The 27,519-nt window shown below is 37.5% G+C and overlaps 2 protein-coding genes across 3 annotated transcripts in view; one reads left to right on the top strand and one right to left on the bottom strand.

Annotated features, from left to right (window-relative positions):
- The first annotated feature begins 1,703 nt into the window (after nt 1-1,703).
- On the top strand, nt 1,704-10,369 carry MLANA (melan-A). 2 transcript variants are annotated; one of them, XM_057380141.1, is made up of 4 exons: nt 1,704-1,816; nt 4,312-4,408; nt 6,592-6,705; nt 7,660-10,369. In XM_057380141.1, the coding sequence occupies exons 1-4, from the start codon at nt 1,743-1,745 to the stop codon at nt 7,726-7,728; spliced, it is 354 nt and encodes a 117-aa protein (XP_057236124.1). In that variant the 5' UTR covers nt 1,704-1,742; the 3' UTR covers nt 7,729-10,369. The 2 variants fall into 2 exon arrangements, with proteins under 2 accessions (XP_057236124.1, XP_057236125.1); XM_057380142.1 differs by having other exon boundaries at nt 1,706-1,816; nt 6,592-6,693.
- A 3,390-nt stretch (nt 10,370-13,759) lies between these two features.
- The window catches only part of KIAA2026 (KIAA2026 ortholog), a 52,902-nt gene continuing 39,142 nt past the window's right edge, over nt 13,760-27,519 (bottom strand). Inside the window, exons 7-8 of the mRNA XM_057380135.1 lie at nt 24,630-24,817; nt 13,760-22,488 (exon numbers count right to left, since the gene is read on the bottom strand). Coding sequence (XP_057236118.1) covers nt 18,887-22,488; nt 24,630-24,817 — 3,790 coding nt within the window. The 3' untranslated portion in view covers nt 13,760-18,886. The remainder of the gene's footprint in view (nt 22,489-24,629; nt 24,818-27,519) is intronic.

The following is a 27,519-nucleotide window of genomic DNA, read 5'->3' as shown; positions in this document are numbered from 1 at the left end:
CAGCCATTTTCACCACATTTAAAGCCCAGTGCACAGCCTCAAAGACAAGCGAAAACTTAAAAGTGTTTAATCCTCCAAACTTTAAAAAAATCTGTGGAAGGACAGAGAGGCTCAGATTGATGGAAAAGCAGTACATGGTTCTTTTATCTTCTCTCTTSTGGCACCAACTAAGGCTGCTGGTTTATCCAGTACCCAGAATCAATCACGGACTGTCATTTCTTGTCTGATCTTGTAAATGGAATTACTACAGTGTTGGYACAGGCAATGTCCAGGCTTCATTAGTTCTGCAGCCCATGGGAGAGACCCTCTTTTTGTTGTAATAATTGCTTCTCAGTATATCACTAAACTGTATTTGCCCTAATCTAAGACATTTCTGCACAGCATAACAGCATCCATCTATGAGTTTTGGTCTACATATTCCAGTTTGCACAGTGCTAATGGTGCAAAAAGTGTGCATTAACAAAGCTATAGTAAAATATGCAAAAACATCAGTCCTCTGTCCCAAAATTACCAGCCTTAGAAAAAAACATGTTTGAATTTAGGAACAGCCCACTCTAGCAGCTTGTACAATCRGGTAGGTGAAAAGGTGTTCATTTTGCCTCTCAAACATATGTAATAAATCCAGAAATAACAGATTTTTCTGCAGCTTATTAAGAGGTGAAGGATGCAGAAGAGAACAAGAAGTTGTCTCCTTGCCCTTTTCATGCTAATTAATGCATTCAGAAGTTGTACTGAAAGGAATTTAAACTCGTGATAGTCATAAGAGAACAGATCAAAGAAGAAAAAACCAGACCAAGTCAAAGAAAGCTGCACATGCCTTTCAGTTAACAGACAGAATACAGGTCTGAAGGAGGTAAGATTTATAATTTTTTATTCTACACAGAATTTTCAGCATTGCGTTAAAATTGCGCTTCAGAAGAGGCTTGATTGTCTCTAAGTGAACTCATGTTTTCTTTCCTTGGCTAGAATTCTCTTCAGTAAAGTCATTGTGTTTTCTTTTTAGGGTATAGGGTAGGTAGATTAGCTGGATACTATCAAGTACGATCTATTGTACTCTTCAGATCACAGAAAAATGATTACTTGTGGATTTTTTCTTCACTATATTAGATTGATTAGATTTTTAACTGTTGACAGCTATGATTATAACCTTATGAGACAGCTATGATTATCAATTAAGGACTGGGAATTAAGATTGTAATATAATTCCTGCACATCTGAGTTAGGTGGTCAACAGATATAGGTCAGTAGTCCCATCTGAAATTCAAAAGACTTCTCAGAGTCTCCAGTGACTGAAAACCTGCTCCCTGAGTATTTACAGGGAATAAGAGAATAGAAAAAAACCTACCTGTAAGAACGATATTAGTTTTTCTTCTCAATAGTTTTTCTTATCCAYGTATATTGCCCTTTTTTCTATATTCTAGATTTTAGTTCAGAAGTTTGCCATCACTTGGTACCTAAAAAGACAGCATCCAATTCTGCAAACTCTTGCACTCAGCTGCACACACTTTGATGTCAGTGGAGATATAATATGTTAGACGATGGTGATGGTTTGGATTTTTGTCTTAAATTTGGACAGTTGCATATGTATATGGATCTACTTGATTCTGAAGATATCASATTGTCCTGCCTCCCTAAAATGCCCCCATTAAAACAAAGAAGATGATAATATTATGTTTTAAAGATAACAAAAAATAACACTGACACACTGTGTTTCTACCCTATACATAGAACAACCTCACAAAATGCCCAGAAGAGGTAACCCCCAGGATGGCAACTACTACAGATGGAAAGGACATACCCATTTTGCCACAGATGAGTAAGTATAAATCAAAACCTATGTTTTGTAAAGGTATGTAAAGCATGTAAAGGTGAAAAAAATTGCATTAAAAGAAATACAGAAAATAGATTCAAAAAAGTCATTATTATATGTATAGGGAGTGCATTTTAACCGTCCTTTAGCTGTCTCGACTGTTTGTCATTGTGCAATCTTAAGGACCCCTCAATGTTAAGAAAAATTAAAACTGCAGGATTCAAGTATCTAGAGTTAAATCATAYGATCACAAGTCATTAGTTTTTCCCAGGTTTATTTAGAATTAGAGGCTTATTTAGAATTTTCTTTTGAAATTGCTGCAAGGTGATCTGTACACTAAATTTATCACTAGATACACAGACGTCTCTTAGGAACCTCAAAGAGACATTGTTTCACCCTAAAGAGCASGGGAAACCCCCAGAGGAAAGGTAAACAAAAAGGGGATGAAGACATCAATGCCATACAACTGTGACTCTCAGTTAATGCTTTCTGGCTAATATTTTGTTTATCTTTGTATTACAGTAAAATATGTTTGGTCTTGGATGATTAGAAACACCACCAAACTTGTGATGTTTTATAACATTAGACAAATACTTCCAATATGCCTGGGATATCTGCATGTGGCTTGTGCTTCTGGTAACTGGCCCCAAAATTAATGACTTGCTGCAGACACTACTGCAGGATTGTTGCTCCTCCATGACCAGCCCTGACAAAAAGAATAAACGAAGTGGAAGGCTCTCTCATAGTCCATTCAAAACAGTTCAGTTCTTAAAAAAAAAAAAAAAAAAAAAAAGCTGGCTAGTCCTGTTTCAGCATTTGAAACTAAGCACACTCACCTCTAAATGCTGTGAATTTTAGTGGCTGCAATTTTAAGTAGTTTTTGTAGATAGGCAAAAGTCACACTCTCCTTTCAGGGCCAGGAGTATTCTAGATATGAGCCCAGATTCCTATTAGCTCAGCTTCAGCTTTAACTGAAATTGCAAAAAATTGCGTACACACTTTCCATACTAGCCTCTGAGCAGTTAGGGAAGGAGTCAGGTGACAAACACAGTCAGAAGCACCAGCTCCAGAAATTACATAYATCCTGGTGGCATACTGGCTAATGCATAGCTAAAACTATGTAACATGTGAAAAGCAGAAAGTCTAAAAATGTAGAGGGCAGCAGCTGCCTGGAGAAGTAGTCTCTCCAAGTTTCAACTGTCTGGGCGAGAGCAGAAAAACCATTTGAGCCATCTCGTACCTTYGGCTGCATCAGAAAGCAAGTGACTGCTGTGAGCTGTGTTCTTGGGTTAAACAGGCCTCCAGGCCACACGAAGCCTTCAAGCGGCAGGAGCAACTTGAGATACGTATTTACGAAAAAGAAAATCCCTTTGTCTCCAAGGGCCTTCATGTTTCAAATAGCACACAGGCAGTTCAGACAAAAAGGCAGCCTGCCACACAAATCTGCTTGCATCTCCTTTCAGGTTTCTTAGTTCATAAGGAAACACTCCTTAATGAGACTTGGGGTCAGTGAAAATGATAGCAAATAGATATAAGAATTCTCTGGTAAGTCACATACACCACTACTCAGCCCCAATGGAAAAGCGTGGGGTAATTACTGCAGGGCAACTGGGCGTAAGATACACAGAAGTATGTTAGAATGGGTTTGTCCTGATTCACACAGTAATTTTTTTCCCCATATTTTCCTCTTTAACCGTTTTGCATATTCTTCTGCTCCAGAACAGGCAAATAACAAAAACATGAGTAATTAATTCCATATGTTTCAAGAGGGAGGATAATAACAAAGGGGTTTTGTGACTAGGAAGTTTGCAATTACTTTGTCAGCTTGCTTTCTGACACAGAGTGGAACTGCGCTGCTTCTGCCAAGTATACAGTGAGCAGTGGGAAAGATGTTTTACAGCACAAGTTTGCAAAGCATATTTTCTCTAAGATGATCCAGTGACACCAATACTGTSCCTAGTTTGTCACACAAGAACAAAATCCTTATAAAGCTCTTTATGAATAATTCRAAGTTTCTTAGTCATGCTTTAAGGTTGAATGTTTTATGTATCCAAAAAACCCGTTATTAGCAGTTGTTGCAATATGATACAATTAGGATAAATTTTTCAATACTTGCTGCCTAGATAAATTTAGCAAATAAACATGAGCTGCATTATTGCAGATGTGGCATTTAAATCACTTCATACTCACTTACAGTATCACAGTGCTGGCAGCTAGATTTATGGGCAGGTCATCTTTATGAAATCAGTACTCACTGCTAGATAATTACCTTGAAAGAAATTTTTAAAAAGCTTAGGAACTTGGCAGAGAAATTAACTAACTGTTAAACATACAAAAATGGCTGAAGTTATTGATATTTTACCTGTTTTCTGAGGTAAATTCTGCTCTATGCCTTCCCCTGATAAAAGGATGCTGACTCAAACTTTTGGTCTAACCATTCTTGTTTCCAGGAGGATGCATCTAGTTGTGGTGCTAACTATTTTGTTTTGTTTTCCCAACAGAGCTCTGGGTATTGGACTTTTTATTTTGGTGCTGGCAATTTTACTTGCTTTTGGCTGCTGGTATTACAGAAGACGTAGTGGCTACAAAAGTCTGCGGGTATGTGTGGCAACTCATTTTTAATCATGTTATTATTTTAACAATGCATTACACTGATCTGCATGAAATTARTTTGATTTGCATCAAATCTGTAACAAGACATTGTTACCTTAGGCAGTATTTACACTGATATATGTCACAGGCAAAACCACACAATATGAAATACAATTGTCCTGAAGAACGAAGGAGAAAGATTTACCCAGACATAAAGGGACATGAAACCAGTTGCCCAACTCGCGCAACACATCAGTAGAAAAATWATTTCTAGGAAGCATTACATTTAATATTTACACAAAACCAAGAGGTGTTCTGCATCCTTTCACTTAAACAGAAGTAATATATTCAYTATTTGTAAGATTTACCCCTAAACAAGGCCAGATATGATTAGAGTAAATCTAGAAAGCAGACAAGAAAGTTACAAGTTAGTAAGTAAATATGCTTATGTATGGGTTATGTGTGATTAATYCATGTAAAATTTGACTTGCCGTAATAAAATTTACCAAAAAGGCTGAGGCAGGTTTGAGATTTGTTTTCTAAACCCTACTTATAAATATTCTAACTTGTGTCTTCTTAGAAAATAAAAAAAAAGGTACTGGTGATAGCCAAGCCTTCTGATAACATCTGCTGTTAGAAGCCTCAAAGGTTTATTTTTGAAGTTTTCCCCCCTCACCTATGAAAGGGAAGTCTATTTTAATCCTTTCAAGTGGAAGCTTGTTGTGTTTGGGAGACAGCAACTAAGCATGATGTAGCCACTTGCTTACTTCCTGCTGCCAACCTGGTATGGAGAAGAATTGGAAAGAAAAGGTGAACTGCTTGAGTTAAGAACAGTTCCATAATAGAAACAAAATATAATCATCTACTACTACTACTACAAATCATAATAATGAAAAGGTGAGAGAGGAGTAAAACCCAAAAGGAACAAATTTCCCACTACCTTTGGCTGATGAGCAATGATCGGCCCCTCCCAGCCAAATCCCTCATTTATATACTGGGCATGATATTCTCTGGTGTGGAATATCCCTTTGTTCAGGTCAAGTGTCCCAGCCAAGAGCCCCACAAGTTTCTTGTGCACTTGCTCAGTCGCAGAGGATGAGCCACTGAAAAATCCTTGTCTTAGAGTAAAAGTTACTGAGCAACAACCAAATCATCACTGTGTTATCAGCATTAGTCTCCTAATGAATCCAAAACAAAACTTTGTACCAGCTGTTAAAAAGAAAACGAACTCTACTCTAGCTGTAATCAGGACAAAGCTTTATCCAAATATATGTTTTACAGTAAGTATCTTTTACTTATCCTAGTATTTTGAAGAAGATATAAGTAACTATTTGGGATTTAAAAACTCAGCTAAGCTCTCATCCAAGTCAGCAAATCCATTTATTTGCTGTTTCTGATAACTTTGTCCTGTTCCCTTTCCAGTTATCTATCCAATTCATATATCAACTGGCAGAACATACAAAACCTGAACTTTCACAGTGCTGTGTTGCAAAAATGAAGGTGATACTCAAAAAACCTCCTTCAAAAGTCAAACTAAATACCTGCTTTGTATATCCCGGCAAAAAGCACAACCAGCTTTTCAGTTCCTTCTCATTGCAGATTGTTGCTTTCTGGTTTTGAAAATCATGTTTTTCTTAGGCTTTTTTTTTTTGCTAGGGGACAACTGGTACAGAATATATGCAAAAAATGTTGGAAAAATGGAAAACAAAAAGGTTGGAGATGAAGGAAAAAAAATGGGTGGCATAAAAAGGAGCAGGCGTTCAGGTACATGAGATGTGAGTTCCTGCATCAGTCCTGGACCTAAAATATGTGACACCTTATTTTTCTGGCAATGTAATTGGATTACACCGGAGAGAAAGTATGTCTCAGTAGAGACAGCAAAAATGTTAGSTAAATTGCAAGAAATTGCATACACATTTTCCATACTAGCCTCTTGCATAGTTAGGGAAAGAGTCAGATGGCCAACACAGAGGCACCAGCTCCAGAAATGACATACATTCTGGTACAGACCAGCCACCAGCACCTTATTCACCACAATAACATGAAATTTTGACTTGCATTGTGTCTGGCCCTAACCCGAGATTCTAATWCACACTGTAAATCTGCTGTCAAATTTTAAATTATACAAAATTTGCTCCAACTTCACAGTCTCTTCTTTTCAACTTCCCCATTTTTATGATCTGTCACAGAGCAAAAGCTTTAGTGTGAGCACAATACGAAACGTGGTAGGTGAGAGAGAACCCCTGGACTGCAAAATGGCTCTGCAGGACTACAACGACTTTAATTCTGTGGTAAGTTCTGTGGTAAGTTGCAACTCAAGAACTCACTTACTTAAAATTTAGTAAGACTAAATGGTGAAACAATATTGTTAAACAGGCACTTGATGATTTTTTCCTTGGTGTGTGGTTTCATAGATTGGATCATCAATATCTCAACACCAACTAACAAAGTAGTATTTTGAAAAATTTGCACTGGGAAAAACTTTTACAATTTTAAAACTCTTCTAGTTAGAGTATTTATTTTAAAAAATTATTTTCTTTCATTTACATCTATTCTTAAGTTGTATGATCATTATGCAATCTATTAAAATGATGCAACACCTGAATGGTGAAATATAGTGAAAAAACCCAAGCATTGCTCTAAYAGATTTTCTGATATTCTGGCAAACAACAAATGGATTGTGTCTGTTACACTATACTCTGACAAGCATTGTCAGGGAACATTACAAAACTTCAAAGTGTTAGCTCTTCTAATCACTATGGAAAGATGAATGTTTAAACTTTCAATTTTCAAAAAGGTAAATTAAGTGACAAGTATATATAAATAGGTGTGATTAAATTGCTTTAGAAATGAGAAAAGACTAATAATTTTAAATAAGATGCTCAAGTTTTTAACACTAGAAAAAAGACAAAGTGCCTCCATTAAAACTCTTAAAGAAAAGCTTCAATATTTCTTTGAATTATACCCCACCTATGTAAGAAAAATATTCCTGACTTCACAACACTGGAAATCCTCTCTTTGGTTAACAATAGCAATGAAGTGAATCTGATGCAAAACCAAAAAACACTGTACCAAAAAAGTAACCTTGAAAATACACACAATGAACCAGCTCAGGTACTTTAAGTCGTAGAACTGTATCTAATATGGTGGTAAATACTTTGCTGCATGTTTTATGTAATTTTCTTGCCATTTTTCTTGTACCTCAACTGTTCGTTTTTTTTTTTTTTAATCTTTCACACCTATTTTCCTTACCATAGGTTCCTGATGCTCCACCAGCTTATGACAAAATTGCTGCAGATCAATCACCACCACCTTATTCACCATGATAACATGAAAATTTAAACACTAAACATACCGACTTTCCTTTTCCATGCTTGCTCTTAATTTCCTGCACATACCTAACTTTCTTAAAGCTAAAATCATATGAAAGAAAATAACACATTTTCATTAGCAGTTGCTGAAAAGTATTCTCACTTAATTCACAGAACTGGTCCTTAAAATGCCTTAATAATTCTGAATGTGCTTTTAAATATTTCACTTATTGTGGTCAGATTAATACRTTATGCTCTGGTCATCTTGAATACTTCACAGGTCCACACAGATCTGTAATTACATACTATTCAGTATGAATCAGAGTAAAAAGTGATGGCACTGTTGTGTTCACCTTCCTCATTTAGTGTCCCTTTCTTAAACAAAAAGCAAGAAAAAAAAACCACCCCAAACTATTCCTTAGAATGTGATGTACAATGAGCAAAACCATGTCCTGTTACAGACTGTTTTCCTCAACAGCAGTTTTTAAATTAACTTCAAAAAAAGTGACTGTTTTACAACACTTTTTGACTTCACATCACTTGTTTATCTACCTGTAATCAATTAATCCTGTTTTAAAAAAGATCAATCTACCTGTGATTTGGTATAATGAGACCACCTTTAGTTTCCTTGTGGCAGTCGTGTGAGAAAGCAAAAGAACTTTGAAAATAAAAAGCTTTACATGTAATTTGTTTCTAACATGACAAAACTATATAAGAAAATGCAGGAAAACCACTTTTCTTGAAGAATACAGAAGACAGCCGATTCCAAGGTGTTAATTTTCCCAGCTTGCCAGAACACTAGCAATAATACAAAACAAAGCATATTTATATGCATAAATTTGCTAGACACATTTGATAGTTATTGTTTGYTTAGCCTTTTTGTTATTGCTTATTTGCAAGATTATTACTTAAGATTATATGCAGATCAACAAATTTGTACAAAAGGCCTRATAGCTCACAGCAGCAGGCAGCTAAAACTGTACAACATTCATTCAAATCAAAAGTTGTTACAGAAGAAAACTAATGTCATAAAGCAATTATTAACTGCTATAAGAAAAGAATCTAGTTCTTTGTCATCAAATATGCAAATACAAACACCTTAAAACAAAACCAGTTTTAAACACAAGGCACATTTACTTGCCAAGCATAAACCCTATATATTTTGATAAATAATAAAGCCGGTTTTTAAATTTTTTTTTTAAATAAAATGTTTATCTTGATTGGTAAAATTGTTGTAATGTAAGAAATATCTGTAATTGCTGTGAAAGGTTATATTCCACCCATATGTTTTTATAAATTTAGTTGATATATTTATTTAGAAACGTAGAGAGGTATTTTAACCTAAAAAGCCGTCTTACCAATGTCACTTTCAATATCTGCTTGTCAGGAAAAAAACTGTGGAACTGTTTAGTAACAGGAAGAATACATACGAAAAATATTTTTTARAAGCCAGTTTATAGCTGCTAAGCACTAGAGATGCAGAACATAATGGTTGACTAAGYTTTTTGCAGGATGATAAGCTAAAGCTTGAGGCTGATATCTTTAGCAACTCTGTGCTCTGCAATTCTCTGCTCTAGTCAAAGACGGTGTAGTGCTAAAGTGGAATGAACTCACATATGCATTCATTCTAAGAAAAAAAATTAATTGCTATAGAGATTATTTCTATAAAGAGTTAAAATGCTTACAGTTCAAAAAGCTTTACTTGATCCCACATATTTTTAGTAATGTCAGAACTAATATATTACCAGCTGTTGCAAAAGCTCATGAGGAAGTTAACATCAATGAAGTAGAAATATTAATTTATTTGTAGAATTACATAAGGTCAAATTGCTAGAAATCCTCAGCAGCCAGAGCTGGAACAATTAAACTTTGACCTGAATTTATAAATACTTAAAGGATAGATGAGCCCTCATGGAAACCTATCCTTAATTTTCAGAAAATCCTCTTTTTTTTCTCCCTGTGAAAACGGTATTTTTGCTTTACAGACACAGTTAGACAGTGGTCTCAGATTTTAGTACATTAAAATAAGACCATGAAATAGAGCTTCACAGAGAACTCTATTAAATAGGTGTAAACTTCAGCACTCATTCGCAATACCGTTGCAAATTCCATTTTTCAAACCTGGCTCTATATCCAGTAATGGTACACTTCAGAATTTGGCTGATGGCTCATTAAGAAAACACAGATACAAGATAGAAGAAAGTACCACAAACTTTCCATAGGAAGAAGTCACTTTTTTTGGAGTCTCACTAGTCAAATGAAACATGACTGGCATTTGCAGGTGGTTGCTAGGACAATCCACTGACATTTACCTCAGCATTCTCTTTTGGCTTAACTCCTGTTACAGATGGGGATATATGTATATTAGCTTGGCCCTAAGAACTGTATTAGTATTAGCCATATTGCTTGTAATTTTTCAGTGAAGTATTTTGATTCATATTTATGTCTAGTATCGGTGAAATATCCATTGCTTTGTTTGTGTTATGTCAATGTACTCACATGATAAAAGAGTACTTATTTTTTTCTTTAAAAAAGCAAACTTTTCACTTCTTACATAAAAGGTTAATGAGTTTATTCATCTTTGGAGAAGCAGCATTTATTCACTTGTCCTTTTCTGCTGACTGCATATTAAACTGTGCAACAAAATTGAAAGGTTGTTGTGTGTTCATGCAATTTCATTAAACATATTTTACTGCCCATTAGAGCTGAAAAGTGCTTGAAGATTTCCACTGTTCCTTTGGACACACATCCACAACGAGCGTTACATACAGTAATAAAGGTAAACTAGAAGCAGTATAAAGTTTAAAAAGCTATCTACAGCTACTATCTACACATCCCATACAGGCTGCCTGCTAAAACCTAGCACTTGTGTCCATTTTGGAATTGATTGTCCATATTTTGCATCCTTAGAGAACCTCCAGTTTTCACTTTACTTTCCTTTCCTTCCAAAATGTCCTTGGTTCAAAGGCAGCTGCCTTAGGTTTCTAATGAACAAAATGAACTTGCTGTAAAAATCTAACCCTTCTAGATGTTTGTCCACATAGATTCTACTTTTAGATTGTGTGTCAACACAAAAGACTGTATTTTGGGGGGTAGCGGTGTTCCGAACAGCCTGTGTTCAAAGCAATAGGAAAGAGAAAGGCTYGGCCACCTCATCCTCATCCACCATGAACCATCTCTCAAATCACACTGGATCCCATCTCTCACACTGGAACAGAKTGTCCAGAGAGGCTGTGGAGTCTCCCTCACTGGAAGTATTCAAGAACCATCTGAAGCAATCCTGTGCCATGTGGTCTGTGATGACCCTGCTTGAAATAGGGAGACTGGACCAGCTGACCCTCTGTGGTCCCTTTCAGTTGACCCACTCTCTGAATCTGTGATTCTACGATACTTACTCATCAAAAAAAAAAAAAAAAAAAAAAAAAAAAAAAAAAAAAAAGTACCAGAGACTACTGGGCTCTATTTAACTAGAGGAAAAGGGACAGAATGTATAATCCATGGTACCAACACTTTTGACATTAAAGTTACAAATATAACACACAGTTATTGCCTCCTCTTGCTCCCCTAGAAAGCTCTTGGCATGGGATAGGTCCAAACTCCAGTGGGTCCAAACCCACTCACATGGGTGAAAATCTGAACAATGCTTGAGCAGCACATGTGCCTTCACATTTTCAAGCTATTTTAGTATAGCCCCGATTACATGTCTGGACCACGTGCTTTATTTGCTCCTTTCCTGAGAGATACATGTGTCCACATCAGTTGAGTTCAAATCAGTAAAAACAAGGAAGGATTGCCTAATATAAATAGTTCAGTCTTTCATTATTAGTTTTGTTAAGGTCTTTTCAACTCTGCTAGCTTCCATCTCTGGATGGGAGAAAATTCTCTGCTGCATATTTGCTATGTTATCTGCTTACATAGAAAAGCAGCCCTCCTCCTTCACAACTCTTCTTTCAATTTGCCTTACCATCAGCTGCATTCTTGCAGCTATAAGGGGAACAATTGGACTCATTTTGGTTGAAAAGCATTTTCTTAAGAAAAAGGTGTAATCTTCCAAATTCTATCAAATTCTTTCCCACTTACCTTGGAAAAAGTAATTGATTTCTCTTTCTCCATAGCATCATATACACCCCAAAGAACTCATTGCTCCTGACACTCTGCAGCAAAACAGTTGCCCTTTTAAAACACTGTTCAGTGCTAGATTTGATTCTGCAGTTGTTTTCAGGAGCAATTTTAGCACTGTCACCTGGTAGCCATACTCAGGAAAACCTTGGAATTGCTTCAGAATTTGCATTAAAACAACAAAATCATATGGTAAGCATGAATATTAATCTCCTATAGAGAAATCCTTGCAAGGATTAAAATATGTCAGATGTCTGTCTTGAAATAAATTAATCCTATTTCTCTATCTCCAGGAAACTCAACCTGAACATTTTTTGTATTGACACAGACTTACTGTCTTTCTCACATTTGCAATTCCCARTATGTGTAGCCCACGAGAGCTTCACTTCCTGGATTTTGGCCGTAACAACAATTTTGGTCAAGTCCTCATTTAGAACTTCTGATGTTTAACAGGATCTTACCACTTCTTAAAATGGAGAAGCAGTTTTATGCTTTTATATCAATGTTTTTTCTGCTCTGCTTCTCTTAATTACTGTTCACCTTTTTCCAGTACCTGACTCTTTAGTTGCAAAATCCACCCTTTCATGGCACAGACAAGCTCAGGCTGAGTTTACACAATTCTTCTGGAATTACTGTAAGAGAGCGTCTATACATACTGGGAAAATTAACTCATACTTCATCTGTTTCTTAGTTTTTTCTACTAAGCATTCTCTACTGGCCACTACAGTGAGTGAAATGCTGAGTCCAAGGTACAGCTCATACAAGGACAGGGTTGCTGCACCAGCCACATCGCTTGCATTTCATGTGCTTAAGTATGAAATTAACTTTCAGACATGGCCTCTTTCAATGAAAAGGTTTCGTTTTCCATCAATTTCTTCAGCCATGGAAGAAGGCAAATACTTCAGAAAGGCCTCTCCCACTTTTAGTTCTAAGATCACACTGCACAAAGCATTCCACTGGCAAGWACAATATTTTGAAGGTGTAACATCTAATTGAACTGTAGAATACTGTCCAGACAAGCCTCAAACAAACTACTGTAATTTCAGTACTGGTATGTTGCTAATATGAATTCACAAGGTTTTTTAAAAATAGTTATTAGCAATCCCTCCTTCCCAGCAGCTAAAATTGATTGTAATACTAAAAATACCTGCTTTTTATACTGTGTAAGCAGAATCCATCATGATACTACTCTTCCTTTATTATAAGGAAGACAGCCCATGGCTGCATAGTAATACCCAGTCACTAATCTCTCTCTAGTATTCAATTTCACTGCTGCACGTGATTAAAAGAAAGAGTGAGGAATAACTACAAATAACAGCACTTTACATGGACAGATCTCAATGTATATAATGGTACCAGATGCCAATGACCTCTTGACAACCAAAACAGTCTGATTTTATACTTATTTATCAGATAGAATCAATATGAACTACTAATTTAAGGAGTATATTGTATTCTTTTTATGACATCAGCATTGACAAGCAAAGCTCTAAAGCCTGAAGACAATCACAAAAATCAGTTTATTTTTTATTATCTTCCTTTCCTTTGCTATTTAATTTTTATAAATTCTGTTTGTCAATGCTCCTCACATTCTTGAAAATAATTGCATTTTCCAAATAATTTTTTCTTTATTGTAAAAATTTAGAATAGGGGAAGATAAAGCAGTAATCTAGGTATCTAACCTTTAGTTATGGAGGGGATGCTGGAAGAAGTCAGGGGACCAAGGATTCTATTCCCAGTTCCTTCATGTTGCTATGAGAACTCAAAACTTCATTATCTTCATCTGCAAAAAGGTGGAAAATCATATTTATGCACATTTTAATAGATCTTCTGTGTAACAAACACTGTATCAAGAAATAGTATAAGCAATTTCTTTACATTCTTTACACTTTCTTTACACTTTCTTTACACTGCTTTTACATACCATTTTCATTTAACTCAGCTGAGATTGTAATAAAATACTGTAAGAACACCAACTTTCTGAAGAACTTCTGGACCAGTCACATATGAAACAATGAAGTATCCTGGCTTCCAAGTTTATGCAAGACATCCAGGTTTGATTACTGACCAAACAATTCCATATTTTGAGAAAAGAAGAAAATACATCAAGATATATCAGGATGTTAAAGTTTGCTTTTATGCTACCGTAGTTTCAAGCAAAATATCTTAAAATATCGTTACTCTGTCTGACATTCACAAAGTGGCTTCTTCGACAACTAAAAAATCTTTATCTGGATGCCAATACGTATTARATGACTATATAGAGACCTTATCTTGTACCCTATACACAAAAATAATGACATTAAAAAAGCAGCCTGTTCAAAATCATTAGAGCAGTTTATCCTTTTACACCTTCTAGAGAGTTAAACCAAGCAAACTAGGGAGTGCCAGACTTGCAGTGGTTTCAATAACCTCGTTTAAAGATCGTATCTTTACAGCTACAATATTCTGCAAGTGGTATAGTTTTGTAGGATAATTGAGTTGATACTGATGTGAAGGTGGTTTACAATTGATACTTCTATGAAAAAGTTAGTATGAGGCTAAACAATAGGCAGAAACCAATCCAGCAACATTGAAATAATAATTATGAAAGGAAAATCATCAACACACTGCTGAATAGATCATAGTGCTTTCATAATATGCACCTGATACCATATCTCCAGGATATAGTAAAATTGAAAATATATACACAGCAATAACAGCAACTGATTACTTCACTGAAAGAAATAATTGAATTCACGATTTCTCTTTATTCTAGAAAAGAGACAACAAACATGGCAAAGGTCTACATAGGCCACATGAAAAAAATAACAAAGAGCAAAGGCTTATTGTATCTTACAGTATAAATATTATTTGCATCAAATGAAACTAGCAGATGACAGGTTTGGAAAACAAAAAGGAGATTTCTTTACATACTCTTTACCAGTAGATGCTSTGCATGGTAATAGTTTTTTTACAGGCTTGCATGAATTCTTGAAAGAATTAGTGTACCTCATCAAGAGAAATACGCCGAAAGCTATTAAACTGAAAAAAATCACAGCTGTGTGAAGAAGACTGGCCCACACATTAGTGGATACTAAAAGCATATTCAAGCCTCTTACTGGGCTCTTTTGGAATGCTACTGTTGACTGCTTCAAGAGACTAGGTGATGCTGGGATAGATGGCCATGATAATAGGATAGATGGACCTTATATCTGATGCTGCATTATTAATCTTTTTTATTAATTTTACTTTGAGCCATTAAACTCATTTTAGGTGCAGCTTGTAAGGAGCAGTCTACATGAGATGAAGTCTTTGTGAGCACCTCTGGCCATTCTTTTTAAAGGAAACATTCCTTAACAAACATAACAAACATCCATGCCTTAATGAAAATCATTAATTTACTTTAAAATTAATTCAGGCTACTAAAATTCTGCGCTACCACAAAGTATAAGCAAAACCAACTATGAACCACACACATTGTGGTGGCCATGGACACCCTTCAAACGATAACTTTCAGTAATTTTCTGACCCACTCCCATGAAACAGATTAGTTTCTCTACACTCAGTTAGCAGGAGAATTTTTGCTTCCCTTTACATATTGAACCCTTTGCTATGTCACACAGTGAAATCAGTACACATTTGAATGACTTGGTTTGAATAGACACTTCTATGATGCCTAAGATTTGTGAAATTTTATTGTTTCTAGTGTAGCAGAATCCCTACAAGAAAATGGCATCACACACATGGGGGTTTGAACAGTGAAGCAATGTTAATGCAGTTTTCTACTCCTAGCAAAGCAAAATCATTGTGCAGAACATTTCCGTTCAAGTAAATAGAAGGATGTAATTCAAAATATTCAAAGTCGTTAATAAACCTGAAATTTTGCATGTGATACAGCATATGCACACCTGTATAAAATATCTGATGGAGTCTAAAAGCAAGGCATTTTACAAGCTCTGAAAAGTGAAACGTATTTTCTTAAAAGGTTGATTTATATTTCTATGTTTATATGCTTCATTAAATGTGTTTTTAACTTCAAGTCAAGATACAGGCAGTTCTGCTTTTTCATTCTGTCTGAATATAATCCACTTTTTGTGCTAATGGTAGCACTACACTTTTGGTAAAGAGCAAAAGGTACATAGCAAATTGTCAATGGGTATTTACTTTCATTTGAAAAAAAGGCTTATCTCTGACTGACATTTATATTATCAGACAGGAGTATTGAGAATTGGGATTTTATTAACAAAAATTACTAATGTTTGGGTTTATGCAATGAATGTTGCAAGCCCATTACGTAGCAGTCTCAAGTCTTTCTCAAACAGGATTTGGAATGTGAACATATGTCTAGCAGAGAATAAAAATGTATGAAAASTCTCATCAAACTGAATCAAACTTTTCATGTTATAAAGTTTATGTCTGCCAAATTATAAAATATTTATGAAAATCATAAAATATTATTATATTAATTCAGAAAATTTCTTGGAAATCATTCAAGCAAGTTACTCAAGTCCTGAGTTCCTCAGTTCAACTTTTCTAACTTTTCCCTTTATTAGAATCAATTATAGCATACATCTTTCTACTACATTAGCACACAGAAAAATGTCATGCAAGAATTTTTTCCCATCAAGAACATCTCCAATACTAGAACCTAGTCTTGAGCTTTCCAAACAATGTAGACAACTCACTCTACAGTAAATATAAATAAAAAATAAAAAAAAAAAGAGAAAAAAACATTGCAAAAAGAGAAAAATTCAAGAAAGTGAGTTCCAAGGTTCAACCAAGTGAAAGAAAATGAGTTGCTGGTATGTATGGTTTTAGAACATGTAAAATGTCCATGAAGAAACTGTCATTCTCTGTCATCTCCCTCTGCTGGAAAAATCACCTGCAGCATTCAACTGTGAAATGCAGTCAGACTTAAAAATCCTTAGTACTGTAAACTCTGGCAGGCAGAACCATTACTACCAGATGTCTGCAAAATCAGTTACAGAACACCTTTAATGAGAAGTAGGACATGTGCAGCAGGTAGCTTTCTCTAAATTTAAAAAAACCTTCTTTCATTCCAAAACTGACAGCTTCCATCTYTCCCAGCGCTCAGGTAAGATGGAGATATCTGATCCAGAAAGATGCAATTTCCCAATGCAGTTCTTTTAGTTAGTGCAAAAGGAAACGTCCTCTGCAGAAGGCACAAGCCTTTCTTCCCCCCCTTTTCCCAGAACTTTAGCTAAATAGTTACCAGGTTATATTCCAGAACCATTTACAGGGCAGCCGACAAAGAGGGAGTAAGATGTGGTCCTGTTCCTCAACCCAATAACTGAACTGCCAAACTGTGTACAGCTAAAGGAGAAGGGAAGTAGAAAATTCAATAGGTTGAGGAGCAAGGTTGAAGCTTCATCTTTATGAAACTCATCTAACACTGCTAAATACAGATATGTAAGCTCTTATCCCCTTTGAAGTCACAGCTATTTAAAAGGCAACTATAATTCATAAGCTTTTCTGAAATCTTTGCTTCTAGTTTCTAAAAACCCCAAACCAACAAACTCCACAAAAAATCCAACACGTACGAAGACTACAATTCTAAAATCATCATCTTCCATAAGATGGGCACCCTTTCTCTCTATGTAAAACCACAAAAGATATCAAAAAACATATCTCCATGAGCACTGCAGCAGGCAGTTGTGAACTCAGCAAATCTGCAGAAAACCCAAAGGCTTTRTCAGATCAAATGCTGAACTAAGTCAATAAATACTGAATACACTGTATAAAAAAAGGAAGGTTTATGCAATATGTGAATTATCCCCATTCAAAGCACTAATAAAGCTTCTTTTAATATTGTGTGATGTTTTAGCAGCCTCCTTCCAGATAGACCTAAAGAAGGTCTGTCTCCTTCCAGACAAGCTAAAGAAAACACACAGATGTAGAAAGCATGACCAGTGTAACAAATGGGTAGTTTGTTATGACTAGAGGGAAGATTAGTGAGTGACCTTGATACAGTTACCAGATATGTGGAAATGCATACAGGACTGTAAAACAGAGAAAAATGAACTGTTCAACAGATCTTTTGAGCTTTGAGACAAAGCATGGTAGTCCTTAACAACAATCAGTGTGACTTACACTGGTGTCTAGGAAGCCATTTGTAGCCTTAACACTTCACTGGAGTTATTTAGGCAATACAACCAAACCATTAAGAATGGATGAAGTATGTGTTATCCTGCCCTATTATCATGAAGAGCAATAAGGAGGCCTTCCTTCCAAATCTGGTGAAATCACGTGAAATGTAAAATCAGAGAAGAACTGAAGAGATTAAATAATGTCATTCTACCATATCCCAAAAGAAATATGTATGTGTATATATATGTACATATATATGTATATATATGTGTATGTACATACATATATATGTATATATGTGTATATATATAAATACACACACACACACACATGTATTCTCCCAGATCCACATATTTTTAACTACTGCCAACACAAAGCAGTACAGCAACTTGATTTATTACATGCAGATTCTCCTGCATTGTTGCTAAACAGTACACTGGTCCAAATTTACTAAAATACTTAAAAAACTATACATTATGTAAACAAAACATAAATAAGACAGCATAGTTCTTTGTACATATTGTTTAGCACAGGTTTTTAGGAATTCAGGAATATGTACAATCCTATACTATAGATCGCATTTTTACAATGCATAATTTTTTTTTAAAAGAAACAAGTCAAAAATAAATTTGACAAATAAAAAAGGAATATATACTGTCATAAACACACTGGCAAACAGTCCATAATATAAGATGGAGCATGTGCAAAAMGTGAGATTTCTCCAAACTGTTTCATGAACTCATTGGTCATTTTTGAGTTTTTTATTAGAGAACTCTCCGAAAATTTCTGACAAACTGAAGTCTTTCTTCCTTCAAATCCCCACAGGTAAACAGCTAAGAACTGTAACCTTAGTAATATGGAATAAATCAACTGTTTAAAACACTGTAAGAAATAACTCAATAGTTACAACTTCCAAGGTTTGAAGAATGCCCCAGAATTTCAAAGTGGCTCATCTGCAGTAAATTCAGGATGCAGCTTTGTCAGGTTTATCAAGGCAAGATGACTGAGATGTAGGGAAGACAGTGGTAGGATTTCTACTTGTGGAAACAACAACAGGAAGCAGTGATGAAGACAGGGAAGAAACTTTTGGTGCTGGAGTATGTAGTGCATTCAATATGGCTCCCTCTGGACTGACCAACAGTTTTTTGATAGAAGTGTCTAAGTGAAACATTGAAGTGCTGCTTGGTAAATGAGAATTTGGAGGATGAACAGCAGAAACAGAAGATGTAGCTACATTAACAGGAGATTTTGCCACTGAAGATACAGACAGATTTCCCGCAGACAATGGAGTACATGAGCTAGCTGGAGCACTAAATATCTGGGGTGTTGCATGTACAACAGGTAAAGCATCTGCAGCTCCAAAAGAGTTCACAATTTTTGTAGAGCTTTTCAAAGGATGTTTTGGTATTTGCCAACTTAATGAATGACTTGGTGCTAGGATGATTTTCGAGGTTATTGGATTAACAGTTGGTACACCTTGAGGCTCTTGACCATGGTTAACAGTTAAAGGAGTCTGTTTCGTATTACAGGAGAGAAGAAGAACATGGCTGCCAGCTCCAAGGCCTTGCAGTGGAACAACAAAACGAGTACCATTAATCATTATCTGAGTTCCAGGTGCCAAAGGCATACAGGTATTAATGACTATTTTCTGTTGAATGGAAGGTTCATTGAACTGACCTCCTGTTTTGCTTGTTACAGGTGGTGAAGCTTCAGACATCTGAACACAAGTAGAAGCACAAGTACAAGCATTACTTTGCTTGTCTGTACTGGGAGGCACCTGCTGGCACTGTAGGGCAGAAAAATTGGGAAAACTAATGCCTTCACCTGTATTTGGTGATGGAGGGGGCAACACACTCTGAGGTTTGTGAATACCTGCATGGTTTGACACAGCAGCTGAAATTCCTGATGACTGAAACTGAACCAGTGTGGGCAACTGGCTTTTTGGTACTGGAACAGGAGCTGGARCTGCTGCCAACTGAGGAACTGTATGTAACACCTTGTGAGGGGTGCCTGCAGATCCAGGTGAGCTAATGACTGGAAATTGCAGAGCAGATGCTAAACTTTGTGGAGATACTGTTGGCTGTGTTGAAATCAGCACAGATGAAGCAAGATGTCCTGTTTTTACAGTTGATATACCCACAGTATTTCCAGTATTTGATGTATAAAGTCGATTACCCAGAACTGGCCTTATTTTTGTGGGATCATTGGCATCAATCAAGACAGTAGGCTGTGTCCCAGAGGAAGTGCCACTTGATGTTACTGAAACAGATTCTACACATGCATTTGCTGTTGTTACTGTAAAGGCATTTACAGCTTTTGTTGCAACACATACAGATTCATTAGGTGACATAATGAAACTTGGAACAGGAACCACAGTACTACTTGTCAAGGATGGGCTCAAGGCTGCGCTCATTTTGTCTTCTCCCTTAGAAATGCCAGAGTTCAAAATATTAACTGGTAGGGCCTCCTGTGGACTGCCTTTAGTATTTACAATAGTTTGACCTATATTTAATCCAATTTTCACATCTTTTACTTGAGCAATAGTTGGTGATGAATTAATTCTGACTGGTGCTCCTATGGTAGATGGGATCAAAACCAACTGTGGTTGCTCTGTGGCACTTACAAGGGTTTTCGTTAGGGAAGAAGGAAGATTCTGTTTCAATGACTCTGCAACTAGATTGGTGGTTGATGTGCCATTGGCAATTTGTGTGTTAATAAGAACTAGCTTCTGAGCATTAACAGCAGTGGATGCTGGAGAGGGTATAATATTGACCCCTGATGCCCCAGAGGGAGATAAAATAGTTGGATTTGTGATTAATGCAAATTTCTGGACTGCAGTACCACTGATTAAATCTCCATTTGTTGCACAATTAGGCTCAGATTGTGTAATAAATTGTGTTTTGGTTTTAGTATCCCCTTGATGCTGCACAGAAGAGTTTGGTGTCTTAACAGAATTACTTTGTCCAAGGCTAGTCACACTAACAGGACTGTTTGGATTTGGAGTTGCAGATACCAAATTACTAGCTAATGAAATGGAGGATAAAGAAGACACATGGCGGGAGTGCTCTCTTACTTGACTCGAAGCGTCCCGAACAGTTGGCTGCTGTTGTGTGAATTTGATATTTTTCTCCATTGCCTTGGTAAAATCAGCATGGAGAGCTGGAATGTTGATAGAGGAAGCTGTTGAGGGGACAAATCCAGAAGGAGAYGGTTGTCCAGTATGTGAGAGACCAGATGTGGCTGTTGCTACCGGTGGAACACTAGAGCACGATACTGCAGTGGTTTTTGGAACAAGAAAGGCCTGAAGTTGAGATGCATAAGTGAAAACTGAACTAGAACATAAACTACTAGGTGAAATCTGATCTGGGTTTGTTTGCACTTTAACAATTCCGGTGTTTCCGCCTCGTGTTGTGACCAGAATAGATTGCGATTCTCGTACACACACCGTCTTCAGCTCTTGCTTAGTTTCAAGGGAGTCARCTTGCTGTTGTGGTGCAAGACTATGACAGGCAGAATCAGTGTTTGTAGATGCACTTAATGCTGTTGCTGGTGTCAAGGACTGGCTAGCTGCAGAGAGAGTAGGTGAAGCCACAGATACAGGCAATGTAGGAGTCGAAACTGTAGTCTTGATTTTGTTATTTTCAGTTTGCCTTACCTTAACTGCTGATGAAAGTAACCTATCTGCCGAAGTTACTTCAGGCAATGGTTGTATAGTGTTCATGGGACCAGTCACTGGTGACGAGTGAGTACTATTCTTGCTAATTGTAGTGGGTGACTGAGTGACATTTGCAGGGCCTGTTACCAGAACACTGACATTGGACATTTTTGGTAAAGATGTACAATGCATCTCAAGTGATTTTTGTTGTAGTGACTGAATGTCCTTGGATGCATTTTTTTCTTCCTTCTGCTGAAGAAGAAAATTCTTAGGTAAAATAAGAACTTGTTGCATGACTTTTTCTCCAGTTTTAGGATCCATCATAGCTTGCATTTGAATTTTCACTGAGCTGTTGGGAACGTCTATSGGTACACAGTGGCCATTTGGCATTTTGTATACCATTTGTAAAGGAGTCTTTGAATTGGCCTGGCAGGGCAGTGCTGGTTTGATCAATGATGATTCTGAAGTTGGTAAAACTGACTTTTCAGAAGTTGATATGTTTATGCCTGCAGTAGGCAACAGTTGATTTGTTAAGGTCACTTTGTTCCCAGTATTCTTGGCAATCAATGCCTGGATGGGTTTGGTCCCTTTCAGAAAGTTTGATGCTGATGTTGAAGGATCTGTCAAGGAAAACARCTCTAGAGTTGACCCTTCAAATTGTTTTGGCTCAGTCATACAACTACCTGACTGCAGGCTACTTTCTGAACTCTGGTCCACAGCCTCATTAGTGCTCAGCTTAGCTTTCTTCCTTGGTGAAAGCTCATCACTGCTTTGATCCAGACAACTACTTTGCTTGAACTGTCGTTTAATGCATTTGGACAGTGTCTTCTGTATTTCTTTAGAAGCTGATTCTTTTTTCAGCATTCTGTTTTTTCCTGCAGGTAAATTCATCTCTAATAGTTTCATTTCATCTGCAAGGATATTAAAAGAGAAACTGTGTTTTACATGTTTGCAACTAATATCCCTATAAAACAGTTTTACAGTGTCTAGCTAAAGGCAATATGCTAGTTTGCAAGAGTAAAGGTACGTGGAAGGAAATCTCTAATTTTTTTTAAGGACATCTGATCAAGGACCTTTTCAATAGAAAAGGGGGGTAAAAAGAAAAGGAGAAAGTAATAAACAAGAACATACAGGGACTAAAACCTAACCAGCAATGGGAGACAGTGAGGAAAACCAAACCTGGTCATTCCCATGATGACCACTGATAATGGTATGTGAGAGCATGAGAATGCATATTCCTGCAAGGTTATACTGAGGGGAAAAAGAGAAAAGCCAGGAAAAATAYAGAGACGCAGATCTAACAAAACAAAAATGGAGACAATGACAAGAGACAACTTCACCAATCACACCAATTGATGGGCTATCAGGAAACTGCAGATTCCTCTTGGAAGATCAACTTTTTGCACCTAATACAATTACAAACCAGGGGAGATCCTGGAAATGGGGCTGGAAGGGGTGAGGGAATTGGTACAGCTATGCCATGAAGCAATATGTAAAGGTAAGGGGAGCTGCAAAGGACCACTGTGGGAGTTCACAGCCTTTTGGGTCTGGTGCCAGCTGCTGGGGGKGGTCAATATATCAATATATCCCCAAATTCAGTGTGTATTCACTGACAAACTTAAGCCGGACTAGCTGGTGAGCAGGAGGGTCTAGGGCTGGCCTAACAGGTGGATTTGTGAGTCAGGAACGCCTGTGAGACAAAGATGTGAATGTCACATTTCACACTGAGCATCAAGCTGGACTAGCCAGTAAGCAGGGGATGCATGAAGTGATAGGAGGGCTGAGAGTGTAGGTAGGTGTGCCAGGTGGACAGAGGGGCCAACGTGTTGAGGTTTTGGTTGCATGGGGCTGCAGCAGGTCCTCTATGAGGAGAGAGACCAGGAACTGCCTTGTGCCAGAGACAGCTGGCTCCAAAACAGATCCACTGCAGGACATGGCTGAGCCTGTCAGCCAAGCTGGTGATGTCTCATGGATAATGCTTTGCAGAAGAGTGTGACAAAGTGGAGTGAGGAAAAAATGTAAAGACACAATCCTGTAGACACCAAAATCAGTGAAAGAGGGGMAAGTAGTGCTCCAGGCACTGGAATTGATTCCCCTGAGATCCAGTAACGTTTATCCAGCAGGTTGATCTGCTCCCATGAGGACCATGATGGAACAGGTACATATACTGCAGACACTTGAGGACCCCATTCTACTGCAGGTGAGTATGCCTTGAAGGAAGTTGCAGCCCATGAAGAGCCCACACTGGAGTAGGCTCCTGACAGGAACTGTGGCTTAGGGGGTACCCACATTGATACAGTCTTATACTGAAAATTTCTAGCCTATGGAGAGGACCCCCACTGGAGCAGTCTATGAAGGATTGTATTCCATAGGAGGGACCCCRCATTGGGGCAGGGATGAGAAAGGAGAAGAGACTAAATGTTATGAACTGACCTCAACCCCCAGTGTCAATCCCTCCTGTGCCACTTGACAAGGGTGGAAGAATTGGGAATGAAGATGAGTCTTGGAAGGAGGTGGATATGTAAAAGGGAGGAGGTTTAGCTTTTGTATTTGTTTCTCACTCTCCTACTCTATCTTTAATTGACAACAAAATAAATTTATTCTCCTCATGTGACTCTGTTTTGACTATGACAGCAACTAGTGAGTGATCTCCCTTGTCTGTATCTTGACCCTTGAGCTTTTCCATATTATTTTCTCTCCCTACCCTGTTAAGGAAAAGGGGGTGACAGAGTGGCTGGGTGAGCATCAGGCAGCCAGCCAAGGTCAACCCACCAAAAAGTAAATTCCACAAAGACCTACTAAGTTATCACAGAAATAGTTAAACACAAAAAATGGCAAACACTTGAATATAGCAGAATTTTCATCTTGGTCATGTCTGCCCTCTTCAAGTCTATGTCTGACAGATATGCACCAGAACCTATTTTGAAATTATCACAGCAGCATTTAAAGTAAAAAGTAGGACACAAGCTCACATCGAAAAATTGGGTTCCCAAATAAACTCAATTCAGCTCCTGAATCAAATTCAAGCTACTGAATTTCAGTAAATGCTTACCATTGTCTGAGTGATCTTTTTTGGGAACTTCTATATGTTCTGCAGACTCTGATGATTTACCGCATACTACTGCAAAAGATTCTTTGCCAGAATCAACTTCACTTTCATCATTACTCCACAATTCTCTGGTAAATTTATCATGGTCTGGATGTCTTTTAAAGTCATCATAGTCCTTCTTCAATCTAGACCTTAAAAATAACAAAACTAACTTTACTGAAAACCCACACTGTTTTAAACATTTTTATTTGTATTGTTGCTGAACAAAAAGTTGGTGTAATTTAATTGTCTGTGCCCTTCAAAAAATTGCAGTGTAGCTCTATCTGCCAGTCTCCAAAACCCGGAACATTTGAAGTGACAGCAGTATCCCTTACTTTACCAAAACTGAACGCTATGTCATTAAGTCCTCTAACAATAGGCAAAAAGACTGAGTCAAATGTGACCATTTTACTGCATCCATCTTCTTTTTTCATCTTTCATGTGACAAACATACCTGTATAGACTTGAGTATTAACTGTAACAAGTCTACTCCTTACTTTGAAGGCAATCTCCAGTAGAGAATTAAGTAAATCTATTTTTTTTCTTAAATGCATAATCCTTTTGGCACAGCTATAGAACCGTAATATAACTTCCTCCTTAGGAACACTTTCTTATCTGTGGCCCATTACAACAATTGCTGACTTAATTTCTATAGGTTCACACTCCAGTAAAGAATGTGCATGTGACAGAAATACATAGGTACCTCACGCATTTGAACACTATCAGAAATATATCCACTTACCTTGAGACTGCTAACCTGCTATATGTTTTCAATGACCCTTCTTCCAAACCATTGCTTATATGGGATATAGTGGCGATTTTAGTATACAAATACAATGAATTTCAAGATTCAGCTAGTGGGGTAACCAACACAATGCYCAGAAGGATCATGTAGCAAATGAGTAAATAGATTATAGCAATTAACACTACCTAGACTATTCTGGACTTAACCCTTAACTGTTAAGAATAACACCTTAAATTTRATCATTCTTTTGCATTAATGTAACAGTTGTTTGCATTGAATGCAGCAATGGCCAGCTGCTCTCCATGAGATAGAGAGGGAGGAGCCAAGAATGATGTCACAACTGGAAGGGCATGAGCCTCATCAGTCAGCTGGCCATCCCACTGCCCCTGAACGAGGCAGCAGGGCAGGCCTATGGATAGTAATTGGGTTCAACCAAGAGTCCAGATCAACAAGCAAATTCCTGGTGCTGAAGCAGGTCTGAGAYCGAGCTGGGAAGTCAATACAAAGTTTATGGTGAGGGCCAGGTCCAGTAATGACTGTCAGGGTCAGGGCCTAGTTGAGTGATTTCTGGGCAGCTCCATAGTGATGATGGATGTAGGTGTCAGTCTGAGGGTCAGTCCAGATCAGYAGGACCCATGGCCAGGCACAGTAACTGCTGTAGTTGAGCTGGAAACTGGCATACCTACAGCAGAGGTTGAAGGCTGCAAAATGACCTGAGATGGGGATCTTGGGCCCAGGTGGCATAGACGGACAGCCAGGGGGTGCTGCTAAAAGCTAGTGAGATCTAGTCGTTTACTCCCAGCTTTGACATTCTCACTGAAAGCAGACAACATTTCAGCCTGTATGAAGAGGTAGTGTCGACAACACTTCACCTCTGTCATCAAGATTTTGAGCTTGAAGTCTAGGTGTGCAAGAACTATAGGAGGACACCAGGAAACTGCTACCATGCTAAAGCTTCTAGATGGAATTTCCTTTTTTCTKTTGAGGAACTTCTGCTGTAAGGGCAGTGGGCACAAGTAACTTTCCCTTTTCAACCTTGCTGCTATTCAAATACAATTCAACTTTATATTCTGTCATAATCTTGAAAAGACCAGAAGACCTTTCAGAAAAGAAAGAAAAGGCTTTGGACCATAAAGTCTACTCCTACTYGTTAAAGACTGTAACAAAGGGAGGAAAGAAAACTCCAGACTGTTACTCCATACTGTGGCCACATGGAAGAAGAAGCGCTGCCCAGTGCTTCACAGCTTAGAAGTTAAACACTATTCTTCAATTAGCAGACACTAGCAACTTGCTGAGACACCCTAGAGACACAGCAACTGGAGTGAGACTTATGGATGAACTGATGTTTACACCACCGTAAGTAAATTTTACTCAATTGCTTTTTTCCTTATACATGACACTTTTCTTCACTGCTGTCATTGGTGCTACACAACTGCCTAGCACTGCATAATGAAACGGATAAAGACAGTGATCTAGAATCCCCTATCCATCTTTCCTCCCCATGATTTGTAAACATTTGTCTTCAGATGGACTTGGTCCCTGGTATGCTTCATGTATGTCCAAACAGTTATGTCATGGAAACACTCAGGCTTTCCGTGCTGAGTTAACTACAGCCTAAAACACTACTAAAAACATACTAAAACACATACTAAAACTGTGAATTGTATTAAGTTAATTTCAGAAGTTATCTTGCATTCCCAAGGGCGTGCTTCTATAGCTACCAACACACACATACAGAAGATCTCAATTCCCCTGTTCCAGACTAAAATTTACTCCCATCAGTCTCTGCTCATATATAGCACTTAATGCATTTTGAATGACGATTCTGTGTTCTATAACCATATTGACACAGCATGGGCAACAATCAGAAGCTGAAAACCACTGTGCTGCTAGAAAGTGATAACCTCTTTGCCATTACTGAAATTTGGTGGGATGTCAATGCAGTGTGACTATTGATGGCTACAGGCTCTCCAGAAGAAACAGGTGAGGAAAGAGGGGCAGAGGGGTTGCCCTCTACATCAGGAGGGAGATTGAGTGTGAACAGCTGTCTCTGAAGAACAGCTAGAAGCAGGTCAGAAGCCTGTGGGTAAGAATCAGGGACCAAGCCAA

Source organism: Malurus melanocephalus, unplaced genomic scaffold (assembly GCF_030028575.1).
Source record: "Malurus melanocephalus ecotype Western Australia unplaced genomic scaffold, MMel_1.1 scaffold_437, whole genome shotgun sequence".
Classification (NCBI taxonomy): domain Eukaryota; kingdom Metazoa; phylum Chordata; class Aves; order Passeriformes; family Maluridae; genus Malurus; species Malurus melanocephalus.
The sequence above is the reverse complement of the archived record's forward strand: the minus strand, read 5'-3'. Positions and strand labels throughout refer to the sequence as shown.